Here is a 22,699-nt window from a genome sequence, read left to right as displayed (position 1 = left end):
ATTATCTTATAGGAGGATAAAACATTTATTTAGATGGAAACACTAATCTTTATTTTTATCATGCTGATGTGTGTGGTTACAAACAATTTCCAATAAAACACTATATATAATAAGCAAAAAATAAGTTAGTACAATGTAAACTTACATACAGTTTCATCAATTAACAGGTTTAAGAACAAACAAGCCATTTAAGACTTTGGAGCTACATTTAGTAAAAAATTGCAAACACTCAAACCTTATCAACCCCAAGTAAGACACTAAAGAGCTATTCAAGACTTCTTCAAACCAATTACACAAATACATTTTTATTTTTGGTTACAGTCCCCTGCTATGCACAAGACCATTGGAATGCTGGAACAATTACACATTTTAAAACGGCACAAAGCAAAGCAAGGAGATAACATGCCAGCCTTAGAGAAGCTGTCTTGAAAGTGCAAACTTTGCATTTTCTCTTCCTGAACCACTAGGATAAGAACGGGTACCTCAGACGACACGGCAGGGTCATGAGCATGCTTTCTATACCATACTGGTGGGACATTTACTGGAACCGGGTCTCCATGCCTTTGAAGATACCTCCAGTTTTAAACAGTGAACAGGCTTCAACGAAATGTAGTGCAAATCAAATACCGAGGAGCAAAACGACAGAAGAGAGACCGCCGTAGATCAACCTCCTACCTGGCACAACCCACATGGGACAAATTGGCACACGGTCACAACAACTTCTAAGTTTTGATGTGGAAGGCGGTGCGGCGGAGCGAATGCAGGGCGACCACACAGCAGCCCCGGAGCAAGGCTCCAATATTATAGACAGGATCTGTTCCCCCCCTCTGAGTACTGAATGCCCACAGAACGGTGGGGACCACGGGGGCAGCCACAGCCAGGAGATCCACCAGGAAACTGCGGCTCCAGTACTGCTTCACGACGCCCCCACGAGAGAGCGGGATGATACCATCCAACTTTTCTTCTGAGTAGGCTGCAAAATCCAGCTCTCTCATGAGGCTGTTTGCATGGGCTTCCACCTCCACCGTGGTGTATGGGGTCTCCACGGGAGACAAAAGGATGGCTGAGTTTGGATTTCTCGGTGTCAAATCAACCACTAAGGCAGAGAGGGACTCTGGGAAGCTCTCAGTGGAGTCAGGCCCAGACTCATCAGGGGATGCCGAGCTCGAGGGATAGAGGTCCCGGAGCTGCAGCATGTTCTGAATGAGCTCCGAGATGGCTGGGCTGTAGGGCACCACGTCGGTCTGCACGGCTCGCTCCACCGCCACGCTGCCCGCCTCCAGATCCACCGCGGGGAGCGGCTCAAGGACTTTGGCCCTGGGGGTGGAATGAACAATCTCCAGGTCACCAGATTCTGTGGCGGTGGCTGTCACCATCTCATCAAACAGATCTGCACAGTCGGCCGTGCTATCTGCCACCAGCAGCTCTCTCTCAGCCCCTTCCTCGGTGACCTGCTCTTCCAGAGATAAGCCATCTGCTATCTTGCCAAGAGGGGGGTTTAGGGTAAAGCTTTTCTCTGGGGAATCGCATGGAAAGTCCAGGCACAGTTCATCCCTCAGAGAGCCATTGTGTGCCATCTCCATGCTCTGAAGTAGAGACTCCAACTTCTTGTTTTGGATGTTTATGTCCACAAAGTATTTCTGAATGCCTTTATCTTTATCAGCCAAGCTGCTTCTCATGGTTTCAATGACCTGTTTGAGCTGTTTAATCTCTTTCCTGGCTTCCTTGAGTGCCAACTGGGCCTCCACCCGGTGGCATTCTTCCTCAATCCAGTCTTCTCGCATACGGGCCAGCTGGGACTTAAGCTCCACAATTTCAGTTTCCCTACGCCAAGACAAGCGTGGTTAAAAACAAAGGTCAACTTTGAACCAGGCAGCAAGCAATTCTGACACACAGCCAAGAAAGAGGCCATACTTTTCCACTTGAAGGACAGACGCTAAATCAGTTTTGAAAATTTTTGCTTTGGCAGGTATTAGCCATGAACTTCCCCCCATAATTGTAAAATGGCTAAAGTAGTAATAGTAATCAGATTCTGAATCATAATAGCTACCATCATTTCCTTTTCTGAGTACTCAGTATGAGTCAGGCATTGCACTAAAGTACATTATAAGTTTATCTTCTACTCAATACATAATATTTGAAATTTTATTATTAAAACACTTTAGAGTCTCTTTTATCTTTTAGAGATATTTTATTTTTATTTTAGACATATTTTAGAGTTGCTTTTATCTCCACAGCCTACCTGTTCATAATGTCTACAAACAGTTTGTGGGAAAAAAGGCCAGTTTACTTTTAAATACTTATTAAAGACAGAATGTGGACTGAAAAGTTTTACCCTTGCAAAACTGTTCTGATTTTATTGCAATGATAATTGAACATTATTGTTGTATTATATAATGCATATATAGTATTATATTCTATATGCATAATACAATTGCATTATATTATATATGCATATATAATATAATCATATTATATTATATAATGCTACTTATTGCAAGGACTTTGTGAAAAGTTGCTTATTCTATTTCCTTTCAGGTAGCATGATATTGAATTCATCCTACACCGAGGAGAATCTATCCTATTTTTTAGATCCTTCACAGGAACCTATTTTAAGATCTTTGTTAAGAAACTTGTTCTTACATATAATTTCTTCTCAGTCGATGTAAATATATGTCCTTATATTCCCAGAGGATATGAAGACCAGGCAGTCAGGATCCTCATATATATAAAGAGATGTTAGTATTGCTTCTTTAAGTTTGGGCTTGGATATTTTCTCAAGTTTTGTTGCTTTCCCATTCCTCCCTGCCTTGAATGCTCAAATCTTCCCATGATTCTTCAAATCATAAACTAAACATTCCAGAAAGTAGGGTCTGGCTCATCTTAGAGGTGAGTTTGGGTCTCATGTCTACTTCAGGTAGATGAGGAACCAAATCAACTTAGAAGATGGAAAATCTCCCTCCTCACAGCCTGCACCCCAGTCTGCCCATGGGTTTATCAACCAAAGTCATTGGGTCTTCTCCATATCCATGAAGCAGCAGAGGAGGAGGTTTGGGCTGATTAGGTAGCCATGTGCTGAATCAGACCTCAGGCTCCCACAGAACGCAAATGCCACCTCACCCTAAGCACACAGCTACCCTGATCAGAGCTCTTCTAGGCTGTCCCTAAATGTTCCAGGGGAAAACCATCAAGCAGAAAAACTGGCCTGCTCCCAAGGTGCCAAAGGTCTTCTCTCTGAGATAAGATCTCTTAAACATGGGCTTTTTTTGTTTGTTTGTTTGTTTTCAACCTTAACACTTGGCCAAGAATAACAAACCCCTCCCTTCAGTACAGAAATAGCTTTCAGGAATCACAATGCAAGCAGATATCCACTCTTGTGCAGAGATAAACAGGGCTTAATTGGCCCATTGTGTGTGACCCCTTCTGCTGGAAATACAGGACTGTTCCTGCAAGTGTTTCTGCCATTTAAAAATAGTCATGCACACACCCAATTCTTCACATCAAAGCTGTATATACCCAGAAAAAGCCGAGGATCCCCTCTGACCTATGGGGCCCTGTGAACTCCTAAAACAGCTAAATCACATAGAATTATGAAATGGCTCTCTTTTCAAAGACAGATTTTAAAAATCTGACAGAAGTTGAAATAAAATCATTTTTTTCCTTTTCTTTTTTTTTTTTTTTTTTGAGACAGAGTCTCACTCTGTTGCCCAGGCTAGAGTGAGTGCCGTGGCGTCAGCCTAGCTCACAGCAACCTCAAACTCCTGAGCTCAAGGGATCCTCCTGTCTCAGCCTCCCGAGTAGCTGGGACTACAGACATGCACCACCATGCCCGGCTAATTTTTTCTATATATATTTTTAGCTGTCCATGTAATTTCTTTCTATTTTTAGTAGAGATGGGGTCTCGCTCTTGCTCAGGCTGGTCTCGAACTCCTGAGCTCAAAGGATCCGCGCACCTCGGCCTCCCAGAGTGCTAGGATTACAGGCGCGAGCCACCGCGCCCGGCCTTTTTTCCTTTTCTATTTTTCTATAGTTGGGTTCACATTTCATTTTACGGAAAAAGAAACTGTCCTAAACCACACTGAGCAAGGAATGCAGGTTCACCTCTCGTGAAGTCGGCGCTCAGACTCCTTCAGCTTGGTCTTGAGGTGTCTCACTGTAACCTCCTTCTGCTGCAGAGGAGTCAAGTACTGCTCCGGATTCGGGGGTCTGACACCATGATTTTCACCGCAAGACATGTACCTTCCTGAACGCCTGAAACAATCCCAGTAATGAAATGTTACTTTTGACCCTGTTTCCTTTTCTATAAAAAGTAATACACAATGTTATGGACTCAATGTTTGTGTCCTCTCAAAATTCCTATGTGAAGATCCTAATTCCCAAGAAGGTGGGGCCATTGGGAGGTGATTACATCGTGAGAGTGGAGCCCTCAAAAATGGATTCGTGCCCTTATAAGAGGAACCCCAGTGAGCTTTCCAGCTCTTTCCTTCCACATCATGAGGATACAATAAGAAGTTGGCAGTCCGCACCCCAGAAGAAAGCCTTTCCCAGAACCAGACCATGTGGGCACCCTGATCTTGGACCTAAGTTTGCGGTGCTCTAAAGATTTGGACCAAAGTATATGGTACTTTGTTGTAGCCACATAAACTAAGATACACAGCTAACAACTTGAGAAGGAATGGCAACTGTGTGCTGGGGTCTTAAACCGAACAATTGGTGACCTCCCTTCAGAAGGTAAACTGTAACATACCTGCCAATCCTACGACTGTTCATTACTTGGAAGACTGAGGGATGTGTTTGTGGGCTTGTGGAGGGGGTGGGGACGGTAGAGAAGGAAGATTTTCTATGGCTTAGGAATGTTCTCATACAAAATAATGCACAATTGTCTATAGGCCTGAGCTGTCAGTTCAAAGTAATATGCAGGACAAAGAGTGGGAAAGGTGGGAGGGAAGGAAGGGAGCGAGATGACCTAACTTCCCACACAATATGCTGCTGTCTGATGGTCCTGATTGTTATTAGATGAAATCAAATTGTTCTGATATCCATCCCTGATGTGAGTGTGCTGATTTGGTGGAAACGGAAAATTCCTTCTTCTGAAGGGAACAAGCTCCTTCCTCTACTCCACTCTCACCAGGGTATTTTGCAAGAGAGGCGCTCAGTGTTCTACAAAACAGCCCTCTCTGGAATCTTGGCCCCACTCAGGCCTGGCTAGGAGCTGGGCACCCATGCTGTAAGAGAGCTGCAGGGACACCCAGAAGGAAGAGGCCCCAAAGCGGAGGGCTGCCAGCTCCTTCCTGACTCTAGACACAATCCTGGCCACTGTGCAGCTGGCTCCTGAGGTGTCCAGTGTCCAGTTCCCACCCCTGTCGTGGCCCCTTTGGATGTGCAATTCCTTCTTTCTGATCTGCACCCCCCCCATACTATTAACTCCTTGCTTGCCCTTCCCCTCTCACTTCCTCAGGGAGGCCTTCCCCAATCCCTCCAGACTGGGCCCCTTCCCACCTTTCACAAACTCATAAAGCAACAAGTGCTTGCAGGGTAATTTTAATTTGTTTTTGTCATTAGATGGCTAATATCTTTCTTCTCCTCTGAGCAGTAAGCACGGGGCCTTCTCTGTTGTTCACTGCTCTCCTTCCAGTGCTTACAGTACCTGGGGCTCAATAAACCTTTGGCGCTGGCATGGATGATTGAACACAGATAAGATTCTTCCCTGTTCTTAGGGTAATTAGTAGGTCCCTCCTACTGCCAACTGTGCCGTTTTCTCACTGCCCAGGAACTGCCTGGACCCTGCACCTTGTTAGAAACCATGGCTTATACCCGTCCTGTGCCAGGCCTGGAAGGATTAGCTGAGTGTGGGAAAGGAAAGACAAGTGTCTTGTTGCAGAATAAGGCAGGGGATCAAGAGTTGTATACATTTTTTTTCTTTTTTAAAGAAAAGCTTACCAAATAGGAAAAACTGAGACACATGGATTAGGAGGTGAACAGAACTCACCTCATGATTGGGCTGCAGTCACTTCCTTTGTAGGAGCCTGAGTTGCTACTACTTGGGGAAGAAGGTGCATAACTGGGATGGATGTTAACGGTGCCCAGCTGATTCCTGCACAGCATGGAGAGAAGGTCCTTTTCCCGTGGGGATGGAGGGCTGCTGCCAGCCTTGTAGGATGAAGCTCCATTACTTCGCCCATGAGGACCTCGACTGGGAGCAAAGCATGAAAAATGTTAAAATGCTTGGGGCATAGAGATGCCTGAGTGCCAATGTCTTACTTCTTAAAGCTAGTTACCACTAAGGAAATTCAACTTATGGAGTTGAAAGGGGTAATATATTAGTGCAAACTGTCTAATGCATTATTATTATTATAATTATTAGTGCACTGTCCTCACAAGCAGCCTTCTTCCCACCTGCCCAGTATTTTCCCTCCTTGTATCATTAACACAAGCAACCTCTCCCTCTGTTGTCCTTTCAAATAGTTTCTGATCACAGAGCTTGTTTTGGATTAAACCCAATTGCGTGCTAAGAACATACACAATGTGAAATGTTGACTTGGCTTAGGTTTATTTTGGAGGCTGTTTTGAAGATGTGGTTTTTATTCCAGTACACCTGTTTCAGCTTAGAAATATTTGGGTTTGGTTCATGTTGGGTTAAGAAAATTAAGGAGGTTCATTTGGAGGATGGGGGTATGGGAGTTGCCCATAAAGGAGGAGGAGAAAACAGGACAGATAAACAGAGCCCACATAAATGTATCAAGTCTATAATTTTGACCACTTAACTTTTCTTTCCTTTTGATTCTCAATGACTTAACACAGCCTTTATCATTTAACTACTGTTAAATAGTTGTAACAGCCCCCTCCTGGTGCCCCAGCCTCTTGCCTTGCCCTCACCAGCAGGAGACTGACCTGTGGCTGCCCTTGCCTTTCTAATATGAATTTTGAATATCACTGCCCTCCTCAAAGCCCTTCAATGGCTCCTCGCTGCCTCCAGAATGAAGTCCAGACTCCTTGCATGGCTCACAAGGTCCAGTCGTACCATCCCATCCAACCCCATCCTCCATTCCTCCTCCCTCCTCCCCCTGTAGTCCAGCATTCCAAACGACTTACAGTTTCCTGAGGGATCCATGCTTTCCACCAGGTTTTTGAACTTATAATGTCCCCTGCCTAGAATGTTCTCCTGCTCCCTTTGCTAAGCCCCTGGATAATTCCAGGATACCTCCTACTTCGAGTTCGATGGGAACCCATTCTAAAAAGCCTTCTCTGAACTTTTCTTTCCCTAGGCCCCAGTGGAGGTGCCACTCTTTGGTGCTGCTCCCTAAAACTCTGTGCAGACTAATCCCATGACATTTCAACTGTACACCTGCTTGTCTTTCCTGCCAGACGGGGGCATCCTTGAGGACAGAAACACAGCCTGTTACTTACATCCCCATTACTTCCTGGCACAGGATAGGTGCTCCCTAAATGATTGATGAATAAACAAACGAGGCTTGAGTCCCTGGCACTGCCATTTACTAGGAACTTAGGCAAGGAAACCACTTAACATATGGGGATGGAGATTAGACACACACACACACACACACACACACACTTTTCCTGCCTTTCTCACAAAGTTGATCTGAAAAATCAAATCAAAGAATGCATATGGGTGCATTCCATAAGCTGTTAAGTGCAACTCAACTGTAGGCTATTATTACAGGATAAACTTGTTCTAACTTCACTAATCTAGTTCCAGAGATTTGACACCCATAGTGTAAGGAAGCATCTTGAGAATGCTGAAATTACTAAAATAGGATAACAGAGTTCTGTGTCAGGATTATTACTTGGTAGCATTACAAAAAATAAAAGAGAACAAGATACCTTTCATATAGTAGTACTTCTTTTTAACAATCCCCTCTTTGCAATTTTAATTACAGCTGTATCCAACTGACACATCTCAATGAGATATGTGTATAAATGGGAAGGCAAGAGTGCGTGTGGGTATCCTTGGCTTCAAAACCATAATTACTTACTTAAAATCAAATATAATTTCAACTGGCTGTCAACCTAGCAAATCACACATAAGTAAAACATCACCAAAATTCTAGAGTTAAAACTTCTTTGCTTTTGAAATCATTCAAATGAACTTTCTTTCCTTTTCCTGAGAAGGGGACACTTTATATGGAACAGATGGGCTGACGGCTTTGTGATAAATCAACTTCAGCAGCACAGGGTAGGAAGAACTTCATGAGGTGCTGAAAGGAACATGTACCCTGGCTTGGATTTTCTTTTCCATGCCTCACTTCTAAGGCTGGCACCAACCAGACCAACATTCTTAATGTGACTCTGAGAAATATGGAGGAGTAACCACTACAAGTTAGGAGAGAATGTGAAGAGCTGTCTCTTGTGTTTACCTGGGGAGTTCTAGTCCAAGTTTACCTTCACTGAGGACCTTCTGTGCCCTTAGGGCTCTTCCAGCCACCTCATGAACATTGTTTAGAAAATAAATTATTAGACTCTTTGTAATAGCTAACTTTTAAAAATCAAACACCCTTAAAATATCAGTTCTGTTCCTTTCATTTAGTTTAGTTCAAATGCTAACATGTGCGGGTACAAACTCTTCATGGATGATAATAAAAAACATTTTCAAAGTAGCAGCTGGGATTCCATGTTTGTCGATGCCACCCTCCTCAGCCCACCCTAAATCCCTTGGTCTGGTAGACAAGAAGAATGCAGTCCACAGACAGGACAGGAAATTCTGCTGCACCCTTCTGCAGACCCGAATACAGTAACCGGAAAGTAAGAAGAAAGAAGTGAAGAAGGAGACCCCGTGGGTGACCCAGGTGAGTACTTACTATTACTGTCACCACCGTCATCACCATGATCATTGTTAGCGCTGAATTGCATCCCCACCCCAAACTCATATACTGAAGCTCTAACTCCCGGTACCTCAGAATGTGACTGTATTTGGAGATAGGGCTTTCCAAAGAGAAAATTAAGCTAAAATGAAGCAGTTAGGGTGGGCCCTAGTGCAGTTTAACCTGTGTCCTTACAAGAAGAGAGGATTTGAACACAGACATGAACAGAAGGAAGACAATATGAAGACAGTTATCCACCAGCTGAGGACAGAGGCCTCAGAAGACATCAACCCTGCAGACACCTTGACCTTGGACTTCCAGCCTCCAGAATTATGAGTAAATAAATTTCTGTTGTTTTGGCCCTCCAGTCTGTGGTACTTGGTTATGAAGCCCTAGAAGATGAATATAATCACCACAATTAATGCCGCTATCGCCCACAGCACCACCACTGTGTCTATGAGTATTACTTTTATCACCACTGACAAAAACAACCATTTATGGACCCTTTTACTAAATTCTGGGCACCATGCCAAGCACTCACATATATCAGCTCATTTAACTCGGTGAGGCAGATGCTATTATTACCCCATTTTCCAGAAAAGGAAACTGAAGCTTGGGGTCATGCACATAACAAACTGACCTCAAGCCCAGTTTGACTCTAAAGCCCAAGCTTTTTTTTTTTTTTTTTCTTTTTTTTTTTTGTTCCCCCTATCCCTTCTATCTGCTTCTAAACAGATTACAGTTTTAGTTTGTGAAAGAGAATTCCTTAGAAATATCGGCAGAGGTAGCCTTCTATTAGATGAGATAATTTGTAAGTCTTTAAAGTTTTGTTTATAAAATCACCTGTCAAAACATTCTCACCCACTCTACCTGTTCCTCATGTCTCCCACCCAGCCTCCCTCCCAGGAGCTAATTCTCCTAGGAGAAAGGTCATTTACCATAGGAGGAACCAGCCAATTAAAAGGATCTCAAACTACTACAGAGTTTGGCACAGATTTAAAAAAAAAAAAAAAAGTGAGGATAATAGATAGAACATTGCCAATTTCAATTTTTCCATCTATTAAGTTCTGTTAAACCTTTGAAGTCTATTAGTGCTTGGCTACAATACATTCTAGGATAAGCATATAACTGATTTGCACATAATTATTTTTAGCTATTGTACATCAATTTTTGATCATTTAAAGATACCATAAGGTCCAGACTATAACTTTTCCCTAAGTCACTCTGTATTATTGACGTGACCTTGAAATTTAACCACAAACACAAATTGCTTTGAAATACTTAATAAAATTGGCTTCTTCTAGAGGTCTTCCTTTTTCCTTTTTTTTCCTTTTTTTGGCCTGTGTTATTTGATACCTTGTACTATGGGCATGTGCTAATTTCTTGAATGGGTTAGATAAATGGTTTATTCTCAGAGAAAACCACATCTGATTTATACAGAGAATATTTATTAATATATCCATGCCTTATAATCTCAGAGGCATGTCATTGGCAAAATAAAGGGGCTTTGAGGATAGAACAATTGCAGTTTTTTTATTGTGGACTTTGCTCTTTTGTTACAGGTTTGTCTGGCTTCAGCTTTATTTTTAACAAAAAAGGGACCCTGAGGGTCTTGGGTCTCTTTATAAACATTAGCTAGATCTTCTTCTACTTACCCAAGAGAAATAGGAAATATTTGCTTGCCAAGTCCTGGAAATGCAAGCTTTTAGAATCTAAATGGTTTTTCTCCAGAAAGGGACCTTAAAAAATCATTTAGTCCAACCCCCTTTTTACAAATTTGGACATTGTGTCTCAAGACAATCACATGACTTGATAAAGTCAGGGAATGAGACATCCCCAGGTGTTGTGGCTCACTCCACTGTTCCCTTCGAGTCCTGCTCAGAGTGCCCCTCATCACTGCGGCCTCCTGGGACCAGTCAATCTAAGATATACCACACACTCCATTACTCTCTATATCCTTTCCCTGCGTGTTTGTTAAAATAATTGTATTATTTAGCTATTTATTGTCTTTCTTGCCCTACTAGAATCAATATAATTTTCATGGAGTTTTGTTTTCTCATAGCTGCTGCTCAGTAAATACTTGCTGAAAGAATGAATAAAGCCAGTGGTGGCACGTAGAGAATCCTGGGGCTTACAACCCCTCCCATTAAATGTGAACAGTGGCTCCCATTTTCCCACAGTCCTCCTCTCCCTCAATTCAAATAGCATCAATGGTGAACATTTGTTGACGCTTACATCTCCAAGCACTGACCCAGACTTTATAGCTGGACAGCTCTATTGTACAGATGAGGAAACTGAGGCACAGAGAAGTTAAACAACTTACTCAGAGCCATACAGCCTGCAGAGGGTGGTGCTGGCATTGGAACCGGAGCAGCTGGGAGTCAGAGCCCACGAATGCAGCAAGCAGCGTGCTCTACGGCCTCTCCCAGTGGTGGCCACCCACGCCTACGGACTTTACACTTTATTCACTCCTTCCCCAGGTACATGTTGGGAGTGGTTACAGGGTAACTGCTTCCTCACAAAGATAAATAATGGAAGCCCAGCCAGAGGAAAGAAAGGGTGAAGTCAGAGGCTTCACAGCCAAGAGACAATAGATTCACGAAGGGGAGGCAGGGTGGGAAGGGCTTAATACACCGGAGAGTACACGGGTGAGTGAGGGAAGAGAGAAGGGGGAGGAGGAGGAGCGGACACAGCCAAAGGCTGGACTGGTGACAGCCCTGGGCGATACAGGTGAGCCCTGTGACCACAGTAGGTTAAGGTGGGGAAAAATACCAACTTTAAATCACCAAAAACCCTCACTGAATAATAATAAAATATGAACGCACAGCAATCCGGGTGGTTCTATGGATACATAAGGTACAGGTAAGTCCCTGTGTAAAGAGTCTTAATGACAGAGCAGGAGACAGTGCCTACTTGCGTGGAAAAGATGACCGCTTGTTTCCCGCAGTAGACATATGGACCTCAGGAGCGGAAATGCTGCCCGTGCTGCTCGAGGAGCTAAAATCAGCTTCACTACCTGAAAAACAACAGGGGAGAGAGAAGCGTGAGGGAAAGGAAACCTGAGAACATGCTGGCCGGTGCTCTGCCTTGCAGGTCCCTGGCTCTCTGTGTTTGCACACGCTAGCTCAGCAAGTGCCAAGATTCCAGAGCTTCCAGGCTCTCCACGTTTTCCTCAAAGCAGATGGGAGAAGGCACAGCACAAGGATATCATTTCATAAATACAGCTTAGAAGCACAAAAAGGCTGGTTTCATAAAGAGGCTGGTCTTCGAGCAGACAACCAACAGTGACCCAAGCGGGGCGAGAAACGCAAGGCTCTCTTGTGTGCCAGCCCAAACTTCAAGCAAACGGACTAGCATACTTAGCAGTCCAAATGTAGTTTTTCCAAGAGTTTATCTTTGGGCTTTTGTAGTCAGGTAGTCATACTTGAACTTGGCACGTTAAGTCCAGAGACAACGAGTTAGAAGCAGTCTATCTGATTACTGACTTTCTCTGACTGCAGCTTCAGTTTTTCTACAAAGAACAGAGCCTTGACCAAAAAGCAGAAATTTAACATTTCCAAACATAATGACAGTGATGGAACCTGTGAATTATACTGAAATTTGGAATTTTAGCTTTGGCATGGGGCTGGGGCTGAGGTTGTTTCTTAGTTCACAAAGATCACATTTTGACTAGGGACTAGAGTTGAGTGTTTAATTGTAATAGAAATATGCTGTGTGGTAGAATACTTCATATAAATTCATTCTAACAAAAATGCATAATTCTGAAATAGTAACAATGGAAACAGTCCCATAGATTGCCTGGGGAAGTGAGGGGAGGTGGAAGAGGCAAGATAGAAAAACAGAAAGGAGGAAAAGAGGAATTTTTTTTTAAAAAGATGAGATTTCAATGAACTTCTAGAAAATAAATCTAGGTATACAACTTCATTTGACCTTGTTACTCAACTCCTACAACACAATTTGTGACTCTTCTGGTCTATAACCCAGAGCCAGCTCACATTTCTGAGCTGAGAAAAATATGAATAATCTAAATCCTTGAGTTTCTAACAAGTAAATGAACAATAAGTATCATGATAACAACTATTTGTTGAATGCCTACTAGGTCCCAAGCCCTGTATGAGATGCTTTCTGTTCTCTATGTCATTTAATCTTGACAACTTTGTAAAACAGACATTAATCTCACTGTTTTGCTATTGAGGGAACTGAAACTGTTTTGCCCAAGACTTGTAGGTGATGAATCCTGTTCAGGACCAAATCCTCATGCTACTCCTCCCATGCCATACTTTGTCCTCAGGAAGGCAGCGGGAAGAAGCTGGGGAATAGGAGAACAGGAGAGGTTCCTGAATAAACTAACTATATATTGCCATCTCCCTGAGAGGCCAAAATGAACCAAAGGTAAAAGACGCAGCCAGACTTTGGCCCACTGGTAAACAGATTCCTCTTTCTGATGGGTTTAATTCGTTTTGCCACAGGGGAAGGTAGGCAATGGCAAGGCAGAATGAGAAGAATCCCTTCCCCGGCTTACAGGACCTCTTAGGTAGTCCAGCATCTTCTCAGAAAGAAATCAAGAATGACCCATTAGCCAGATGACAGCAGTGACTCCCAGCTCCCAGCAGAATTCTGGGAAGATTAGGGTGGCAATTTATCAGGACTGAGACCAGCTATTCCTTCTGCATTGCAGAGACTTTGTTTAATGATGTAATGAGCTCCTGGAAGCTCCCTAAACTTAATTAGCTGCCTCTGAGTAATGCACCGGCTAAACAGTAGTATTTTACAATCTCAAGGATTCATGACTGGTAGTGCAATCCAGCAACATGCTGTTCCTGACAGCTTAACTCAACCAGCCTTGTCTGCTCGTAACTTATCAGATTGGTTATTAAATGTAAAGGTGAGCAATTTTCATAAATAGATCCTGTGGTTACAGCCACTAGGTTTAAGATATCATTTTCTAATGTGAAATTATGACTCTGAAATACTCAGGTTTCATTCCTTAAAAGACACACAAAAATCAATCGATTATAATTTAACTGCATAAAACCAGGAATTCTAGAACAGGAACAGATACTTGCTGAAAATCCATTGTTATCTCATGATGCTTTTGATCTGTGGTAATTACGTTCTCCAAACTAAAAGGGCAACTTTGTTCTATATTTTATTGCTACTGGAACTCAATAAATTGACTCAACATATTTGTAGGGTCTAAGGTCACTTTGTTCCAGTGCTTTCCTATCTCATCTTCTGCACATCTGAAAGAGAGTAGAAGACACATCCAGGGGACCCTGCAGCTATATTCAGGACTATTTGAATAATATGATAGTGAAAAGTGCATGTGCTACTTCACAACTATTTCAGTTTATGATTTCAAAAACTACAAACTATTTTCAATTTAGTTAATGCAGTATGAAATAAATTGTCTTTTTAAGGGATACACAGGAAAGCTAATTTTAATACATTATCTGATATATTCTCCTCATTTACTAAGCAAAATAACTATGACCAAGACTGGAGACCTGAACCCCCACCCCTATTTATCAATTAGTTGGCAACAAAGATATAAGGAAGGAGAGGCACTCTTTATTCATTTCCTTTCAACAGTGTATGCAGCTAAGCTATTGCTGTAGGTACTGTAGTTCAGTGTTCTACTGGGTTACTAAAATCACACCAGAGAGTACTTAACCTAAAAAACAGAACCTGAGTCAGATGGCCTGGATTCAAATCCTACCTCTCTGCTTACTATTAAATAAATGGAGAACTCTAGGCAAGTTGCTGCATCTCTCAGTGCCTCGTTTCCCAGTCAAATGAAGATGATAATCATAGTACATACTTCATAAGGTTATTGTAAACACTGAGTGTGTGTGCGTGTATATAGATATATGGAGAGAGAGAGAGAGAGCGAAAGAAAAAAAGAAAGCAAACACTTAGAAAATCACTTGACCCATCATAAGCTCTCAATAAATGTTCACTGTTATTATCCTACAGGGGTTAAAAAGACAACTTTCATTATACTCTACGTTTCCTTTGTAGACAATTTAGAGAATAGCAGTGATAAAGAAGGAAAAATATAGTCTACAATTCTGTCACCAATAAAGAAATAGTTAATCTTTTGATATATAACTATTCGGCATTTATACATAATACATTATAAAGCCTATTTAGTTTTTCTCTTACTATAGGAGTATCTTAAACATACCACATTTTGTTTTATTAAATCAATGAATATGTAGGCTATTTCCAACTTTTCTATTATTAGAAACAAAGCATGCTAAGCATCTTTTACATAGTAACTCATATATTAAATATTTCTCATGATAATATAGATCCTATAAGGTAGGGACAATTAGCAGTCTCTTTTCTGGATGATGCAGAGAGAAGGTGACTGGCATGCACAACTAACAGGAAGCAAGACTGGAACCTAGGCCATTTAACCACAGGTCCATGCTCTTAAACTCAGGCTTAACGTTCAATGGATATCCTTGGGCATCCAAATTTATATCCTCATCTGCTGATCTCCTAACAGTAGGATAAATTCCTAAAAGTAAAATTTTTAAGCCAAAAAATATGCTCAATTTAAAGACATATTCCATAGGAACTTGGGGATGGCAATAACTTAAGGTAGTTTTTCTGGCCAAGAAAGTGTTTGCCCTCATCTGCCTGTGTGTAGATAACCAATTAATAAATCTCTGATGTCACTGGAAATATTCTGACAAAGAGTGGGAAACTATTTGGCCATTGAAAAGCTATGCATGAAAAGATGAAGGGAATTCAAAAATATCTATATCCAAGTCATCCTCATCAACATTGTCTTTGTTCCTCATCAATATTGTCTTCGACTGGCTGCCCTGGTTAGAGGAGTGGGATTCCAGGACTGAACAGAGAGGATGAATTTCATGACCTTTAGGGTACCCTGTGATGCCAAACTCTTGGTGGCTACGCATCCTGCAGCAGAAGGATGCAGAGCCACTATCAACCATCAAGAAGCTACGCCCAGTGGCCTCCAGAAGTTCTAGTGGATTTTTCTTTGATAGTATTGCCAAACTCTTTTGAGAGGTGTTACTTTTATTTATGATGTTAGGGTAATAAGCATTCTGTGCATGCATGCTAAGGCTGGGGAATTAAAGAAGAAAGGATAGAAACAAAAGGAATTTGTGCCCGAACTGATAACTACACTTATTTTTAAAACACTGCCTGCAATCTGGTCTCCTAGGACGTTATTATTTTTGCCTGCTTTCGGGATACTGTGGAGTCCTCATACATCAGAACATCACAGACCTCTGAGAACAGAACAATCCTGCCATCTACTAAGCTGTATTAAGCCATTCTAAACCACTGATTTAAGTAATTCCAAACCCTCCTTTATCCTTTATCTCTGTAAAGCTATCAAATTAATTCAGGTTGGCCACCTATATCCCTACCTCAAATAAAGGCAGCAAATTAAAAAAAAGGAAAAATAAAATGATTCCCCACCCGTTCATCTCCCATCCGCCCCCCATACATATACAGATCTTTTATTTAAAGGCCTCAAGGGAGGAGAAAGGAGTCATTTTCACATGGCTGAAGCCAAGCTCTGTTATTAAGGAGCAGCTGGAGCAGTGGACACATGCAATTATAGAAGACACTATTAAAAGAAGCTACTCTAAAGTAGATTCAGTAGAATTGACTCTTAGCTGCAAAGGTTTGGGGGGCCTAGCCAAGGAATCCAAGAAATGCTTCACAGTCTAAACACGGGTTTTGTTTTAGTTTTTGCAAATTACTTCCGTGAAGTCTCAATAGGTGCTTCTCTCAGAAAGGGAATATTTGATCAAAAGATAAATAAATTGATAGAAGACACATATATAGGTTTTCTTGCATTTCAGGACTGAAGTCTTCTTGAAAAAATTCTAAAAAAATTTCCACTTATACTATAATTTCAGAAAAGAGTTATGTTCATTCTGATTGCTATTCAATTGAAGGAGCTGCCATACACTTAAAAGCACATATATAAACATCTAAAAGCAAATGAGAAGTTCAAATTTAAAGTGTTTAGAAAAAGAAAAAAAATATATAAAGTATTTAGAAGTAAATAATTTGTATTGATTAATATAACTACATAAAAATAAAACTGCTTATGGAAAAATAGCAAAGTCAAAGGATACACTAATAAATATTTAGGACATTTGATAAAAGGCTAATCTCCTTAATTTACCAAAAACTCATATAAATTAGAAAAATAATGCTAACAGAAAAATGAGCTGAGGACATAAACAAGCAAATGACAGGTAAAGGAAGAACAGAAATGGCTAACAATACATTAAAAGCTACATAATCTCACTTATTAAAACTGTAAATGAAAGCAAGGAATTTTTTTCATCTATCAGATTGGCAAAAAACAAAAAGTTTGATAATATGGGTTCTGTTATGGGTTTGTGAAAACCAATACTTGCATAGAGCTAGTCAGAGTGTGAATTGATGCTACACGCATAAAAAGGAAAACCGTACTGCTAGGAATTTATCCTGCACATGAGCATTCAAAGGGACAACCTAATTGTCCATCAATAGTGACTGGTTAAATCAGGTGATACAGCAGCCTAAGTAGAGAGTACTCTGCAATCATGAAAAGGATGACATGAATCTGGGTGTGTAGAAGTGAAAAGATCTCAAAGACTTGTTATTAGAAGAAAAAAACAAGATGCAGAGCAGTGGGTGTGGCAAATCTGCTTTTGCGCAAATATATCTTTAAATAATATGTAACCTGTTATATGCATAGAACCTTTTTCTTGAGGGATAAAAAATATCTGTTAATAGTGATTTCTCTTTGGAATGGGAAAGTGGGAATGTAAAGAGACTCAATTGCATTTTATTATCTCTCTGATCCATTTAGCTTTTCTAACTATGGGCATATCACTTTATTTAAAAAGAAATATATATATAGGGGTGCAGTGACTTATGGACAATTCATTTTCTTTTAAAAAATTTAAATATTTTTTAAGGATGATCTTTTTATAATAAAAGTAACCATGCTACATACTGTAGTATCAGGAGGGCTGTGGAGTCAAGATACCTGGGTTTGAATCTGTTGCCCAGGCTAGCGTGCAGTGGTGTCATCATAGCTCACTGCAGCCTCCAATGCCTGGGTTCAAGCGATCCTCCTGCCTCAGCCTCCCAAGTAGCTGGGACCACAGGTGCACACCACAATGTCCAGCTAAATTTTTAATTTTTTGTAGAGACAGAGTCTCGCTATATTGCTCAGACTGGTCTTAAACTCCTGGGCTCAAGCAATCCTCCCACCTCGGCCTTCCAAAATGCTAGGATTACAGGCATGAGCTACTTAGTTAATAATTATAATAGCTGATTGTGCAGCAGGTGGTCCAGGAACCATGTTGTGAGGAAGAGAGCTCCAAAGATAAAGAGCACCTGGAATTTCTCTCCAAGTCCTATCAAATTCCAAGAGCTTTCTTCAGTGTGAAGTGGACAGTGACTGAATAGAAGCTAAGGGAGACAGGCCACCAAGAAGAGGCGGAATTACTTCATAGGCAGAGCACACAGGAGAGAAAAACTAACTTACAGAGTGGTTTGTACCTCACAGCTCTCCAGAACACTTTCCAGGCATAAATACATTTTCAGAGAATTGGAGAAGATGGGGATGCACACAAGGCACACAGACTGTTTGAACCTGGGCCAGTTCCAGCCATACTCATGTAAAAAAATGTTGGTTTGCAAAGCTAGTAGGAGACTTAGTAGTTGATCCATGGTTTGAAGTCCTCATAATCCTATTTTAAAAGAGGAGGGGCCATCCAGTGCAGATGGATGGGGGTGCCAAACACCATTCAGCAGAGAAGAATGTCTCACAATCCAGCATATACTACACTTGGGTTATTCCTTCGGCCCTAACCAGCCATCTTTGGTGCGGTCCATTTGTCCATGACAGACGTGCTGAATAGTGTCAAAGGAACCACACACAGGCACCCATCACCTCCCACACTGAACCGGCCTCCGGAAAAGCCCTTTGGCAGGTGGTGGGTTCGAGGAGGAGACTTCTCCCCCACTGCCTTTCACCCAACAGATCTGGGAAGGGCTGCACCCAGAGTGGTCATGAACTTCATCCTAAATGATCATCTTGGAGGCCCCATAATAACAGCAGATCTTCCCGTAAGTATTTTCCAGACTCATACACATTCCTTACCTTTAATTTCTTATCAGATTTACTGAACTGGATTTCTTCCCCTTTAAAAAAGCTAGCTGGAACGCCTGCTGCTTCTATTGAAGGAGAAGTGTTTATCTAGCTTGAACCAAAAGGAGGTGACTGCCCTCCTGTCTGGCAGGAAAACCTAAATCAGGGAAAAGCAGTATGACTGGTGGTGATGGGGATGGAGCAGGGGTGTCATTGTAGGGGAAGTTCGCAAGGGAGGAAGGAGGTGTTGAAGGGGTGGGAGAGAAGCCTGGAGACCGAGACTCCAGGAACGCTGGAAAGTCAGAGCAGGGCGAGGATGTACGTCTCTGATTTTAGGTCCGGAATATAAGGGAGAAGGAAAGGTAGGGATTTTTGTGAGTTACCTCATTCTCCAATCTTCTCTACCTCAGTGAGGTGGTGCTGTCTTCTTGCAATTCTAGACCATGAATGGAACAAAGCATCCCCTTGCTGGGAAAGAGATGACATAATTTACACCTCACTGCCATGTCATCCAATAAGGCTCTAAAATAATGTGTTTTCTTTAAAACTTCACTTTTGTATTAATAATTAAATATGGCTCTTCTTAACACATTGACAGCCACGCTAGAAAAAAAAAATTTTTCCCCCTTGGGGCCACAGTGTTTTATTACAAAAATAGAATAAAATCTTCAAAAATAAAACAATCCTTTCTAATTTAATGAAAAATTTGTTATTGACTTCTATTCATTTAATTCACATTTTTGGAACTGTCAATATTAATTGTAACAATAAGAACATCAACAAGATTTTCACGAACCAGCTGCAGGGTTTTGCCCAGGGGACCACACATCACGTAACATGTATGCTACAGCACGGCAGCGTGAGTTGCCTGCGCACCACGCGGCTCCCAAGGTAAAGAGATGTGTGAGTTCCATATGCTTCACGAGGCCCCGGGCTCAAACCTAGTGTGAGTTAAATACAACTCACATGGCAGTTAATGTGTTAACTGACTTTAAGACTTAACAGCCTTGATTGCCTCCTCAATCTTTGTCCAAACTGTGAGACAACCTCCAAGGCGCACCATCATCTGCTGTGACTCACAGGTTCCTGCCCAGCCTGGGCAGCAGCACTGGGAGTGTCACAGCCCACAAGCCACATGAAGTCATGTGTCCTCTCACAGCTGGCTCACTCCCTTGACCTTCTCGGCAGCACGTTCCTCCACCTTCACTCCATTTAAACAGAGCAGAGTTCTGTCACTGGACTCGGCCATGCTCCACATCCAATGTCCCGATGTCCCTTCACCTGATCCATTAATGAAGGACCTCCTCTCTCTCACTTGCCATTTCGATCTCCATGAAGTTGCTTCTCTTTGCTTTTTATGAGGTGATATAGTTAGTGGCCTCAGTTACTAGCTGAGTGAACTTGGGAAAGGAACTTAACTTCTCTGTGCCTCACTTTCTTCTATGGAAGGGGAATAGTAATATATATTTCATAGAGCTGTAGTAAGGAGTATGTAATACATATAAAACATATAAATATAGTGCAAGCACTCTACATACTTTAAAATGTCACTATTATTTTTATTTTTCTTCTTCTTATGATCACCCTTTTAGAATTACACCTGAGTCCCAATACATTAAAAGCCAAAATCAGGGAGAAGAACTTGGAGCAGGGAACTAGGGATGAGATGAAGCTGTCGTATGGGCTAAGAGAGAGGATTCAAAACACACAGAAGATGGGTCTGGCAGAGGGTGGTAAAGATTCTTCCTACTCCCTTTTGATTATAAATCAATGAATAAATCCTCAGACTTTAGCTGTATTGACTGAACTCTCCAATTTCACAAGAAGGCCGACAGCACACTAAAAACCAGGGAGCCAATTATCAGATCCTTTTTGGAGGGTCTGTGGATTACGAATAACACACAGTGGGAGCCAGTACCTCCACATTAGGTTGTATTTGTGTGATCCTCAGCTCTATGCACACCTAGAAAATGTCAGGTTGAGACCCTGATCCTGCCTTCAGAAAGAGGCAAATGTCTTAGGAGGGACATCAGTTAGGTGTTAAAAGAGGTCAACAAAGGGGAAGATTATTTCCTGCTGGAAGGATTAAGACCTCCTGGAGGAGGCAACTGTTTAGGACTGGAGCATGCAGATCTGTGGAGAGAGGCATCTGGGGTGAAGGAAACAGTGTGTGGACATAGTACCACTGGAGGAATTAGAAGCAATGGCAGGGAATGAGGCCGTCAAGGCACCTTGGAGGCAGGTGAGTTTAAAACCCTTCTAAGGCACAGGCCCCAACATTTGTGACTGGTAAAGTTAAGAGTTGCTCATACTGGACACATAGGTCTTTTTTATTTTCTCAAATTCCTACCTTGCTATGTAAACATATTACCTTTCTCAGAGAGGTGGATAGCAAAGAAAAGGAAACACGTTTTTCCTACCCCCGTGATACTACAGCCACAATTCTGTCTGAAGTGACTCCTCTGACAACTCCTAATGGTCTACTGACACCCTCCCTTGGTGGTGTCCATTTATAAGCTGGACCAACTGACAGGAGAGAGGGGAGGAAGTGGCAGGCAGAGAGTGCTGTATGAAACTAAGCACGGGAACTATTTTTCTGTAGGAGAATGACATTTCATTATTTTTCCAGTGACCCAGAAAGCTATTTTCTCAATTTCCTTTTTTTCTTTTTTTAAATCGAGTCTCAGATGCATAGAAATGGATTAATATAATCCTTGGTTCTTGATGTACTCTCATCATTGATCTATGCAAGACTATATATATTTATTAATTGACTGCTCTATTTAGTGTGACATATATTTTGTTTATTTATGTTTAGTATTATAATTAATGAAGAAACCACTGCCCATGACAAAAATGAGAATGCTGACACTAACTTACATCTACCTCTTTGGTCCTTCCTCTTCTAATCCTCTGTTCACCATTTCCTTGCTTTTATCACATCTGTATGGTGAAAAAAGCAGAATGTTTGGCTTTCCAAAAATTTCCTAAAAAGCAGAATTTTTGATTTTCTGTTTTATTTACCTTTTTAAAAGAAATAGGTTATCATGATGTATATAAGCTTTTGGGACAATTTTCACTCCACATTATATTACTAAAATTCTCCATATGGTGTAGTGCATTCATTTGGCTGCTATAAAATATTCCAGTGTGTAATTTATACCATAATTTATTTCTTTATTCTAATGATAAGAAAATGAATTGAATTTATTCCAGTTACTTATTTAGCTAGATTTTACATTCTGTTAAACATTTATTTGCATTTCAAGAGGCACAAGTATCCCTAAGGAAAAAAATCAAGAGAAAAATAGTAATATATTTCACAGACAAAAATAAATGCCCTGTGGATCATCTGTCCTTACAGATTTGTTTGTATACCCCTTTCCCTCTCATTATGGGGAATCAAGAGTTAAAAGTAAAACTAGAATCTCTGCTTTACCTTATCCAAATTTTAGGGTCCAACATGCCTAAGGTGACCCTTTCTTTGTCTTACTGTAGTTCTCACCCTGAGCAGCCCTGAAAGATCAGGAATTACCTGATGCCCAGTTGGGCTTGGCTTAGGTCACTACATGACGCTGTCCCTTAACCCTGGCAAGGAGATGAGCCCATGAACATGAGAAGCTGACCCAGGGTTACTGGATTAAGTATATACCTTCACTGAAGGAGAAAACACTTGTCCCAGGGTAGGGAGGAAGAGAGACAGGTGGAGGCTTCCTTGAAAGTATGTGCTGGTGTT

General features: G+C 41.5%; 1 protein-coding gene across 9 annotated transcripts in view; it reads right to left on the bottom strand.

Moving 5' to 3' along the window:
* Positions 1 to 22,699, bottom strand: part of SYBU (syntabulin) — a 70,996-nt gene continuing 48,297 nt past the window's right edge. For all 9 annotated transcript variants that reach the window (XM_069466073.1, XM_069466075.1, XM_069466079.1 and 6 more), the window contains 4 exons: positions 11,733 to 11,835; positions 5,990 to 6,193; positions 4,102 to 4,251; positions 1 to 1,824 (listed from right to left, as the gene is read on the bottom strand). In XM_069466073.1, the coding sequence (XP_069322174.1) occupies positions 723 to 1,824; positions 4,102 to 4,251; positions 5,990 to 6,193; positions 11,733 to 11,835 (1,559 nt within the window). In that variant the 3' untranslated portion in view covers positions 1 to 722. The remainder of the gene's footprint in view (positions 1,825 to 4,101; positions 4,252 to 5,989; positions 6,194 to 11,732; positions 11,836 to 22,699) is intronic.

Source organism: Eulemur rufifrons, chromosome 3 (genome assembly GCF_041146395.1).
Source record: "Eulemur rufifrons isolate Redbay chromosome 3, OSU_ERuf_1, whole genome shotgun sequence".
NCBI lineage: Eukaryota > Metazoa > Chordata > Mammalia > Primates > Lemuridae > Eulemur > Eulemur rufifrons.
The sequence above is the reverse complement of the archived record's forward strand: the minus strand, read 5'-3'. Positions and strand labels throughout refer to the sequence as shown.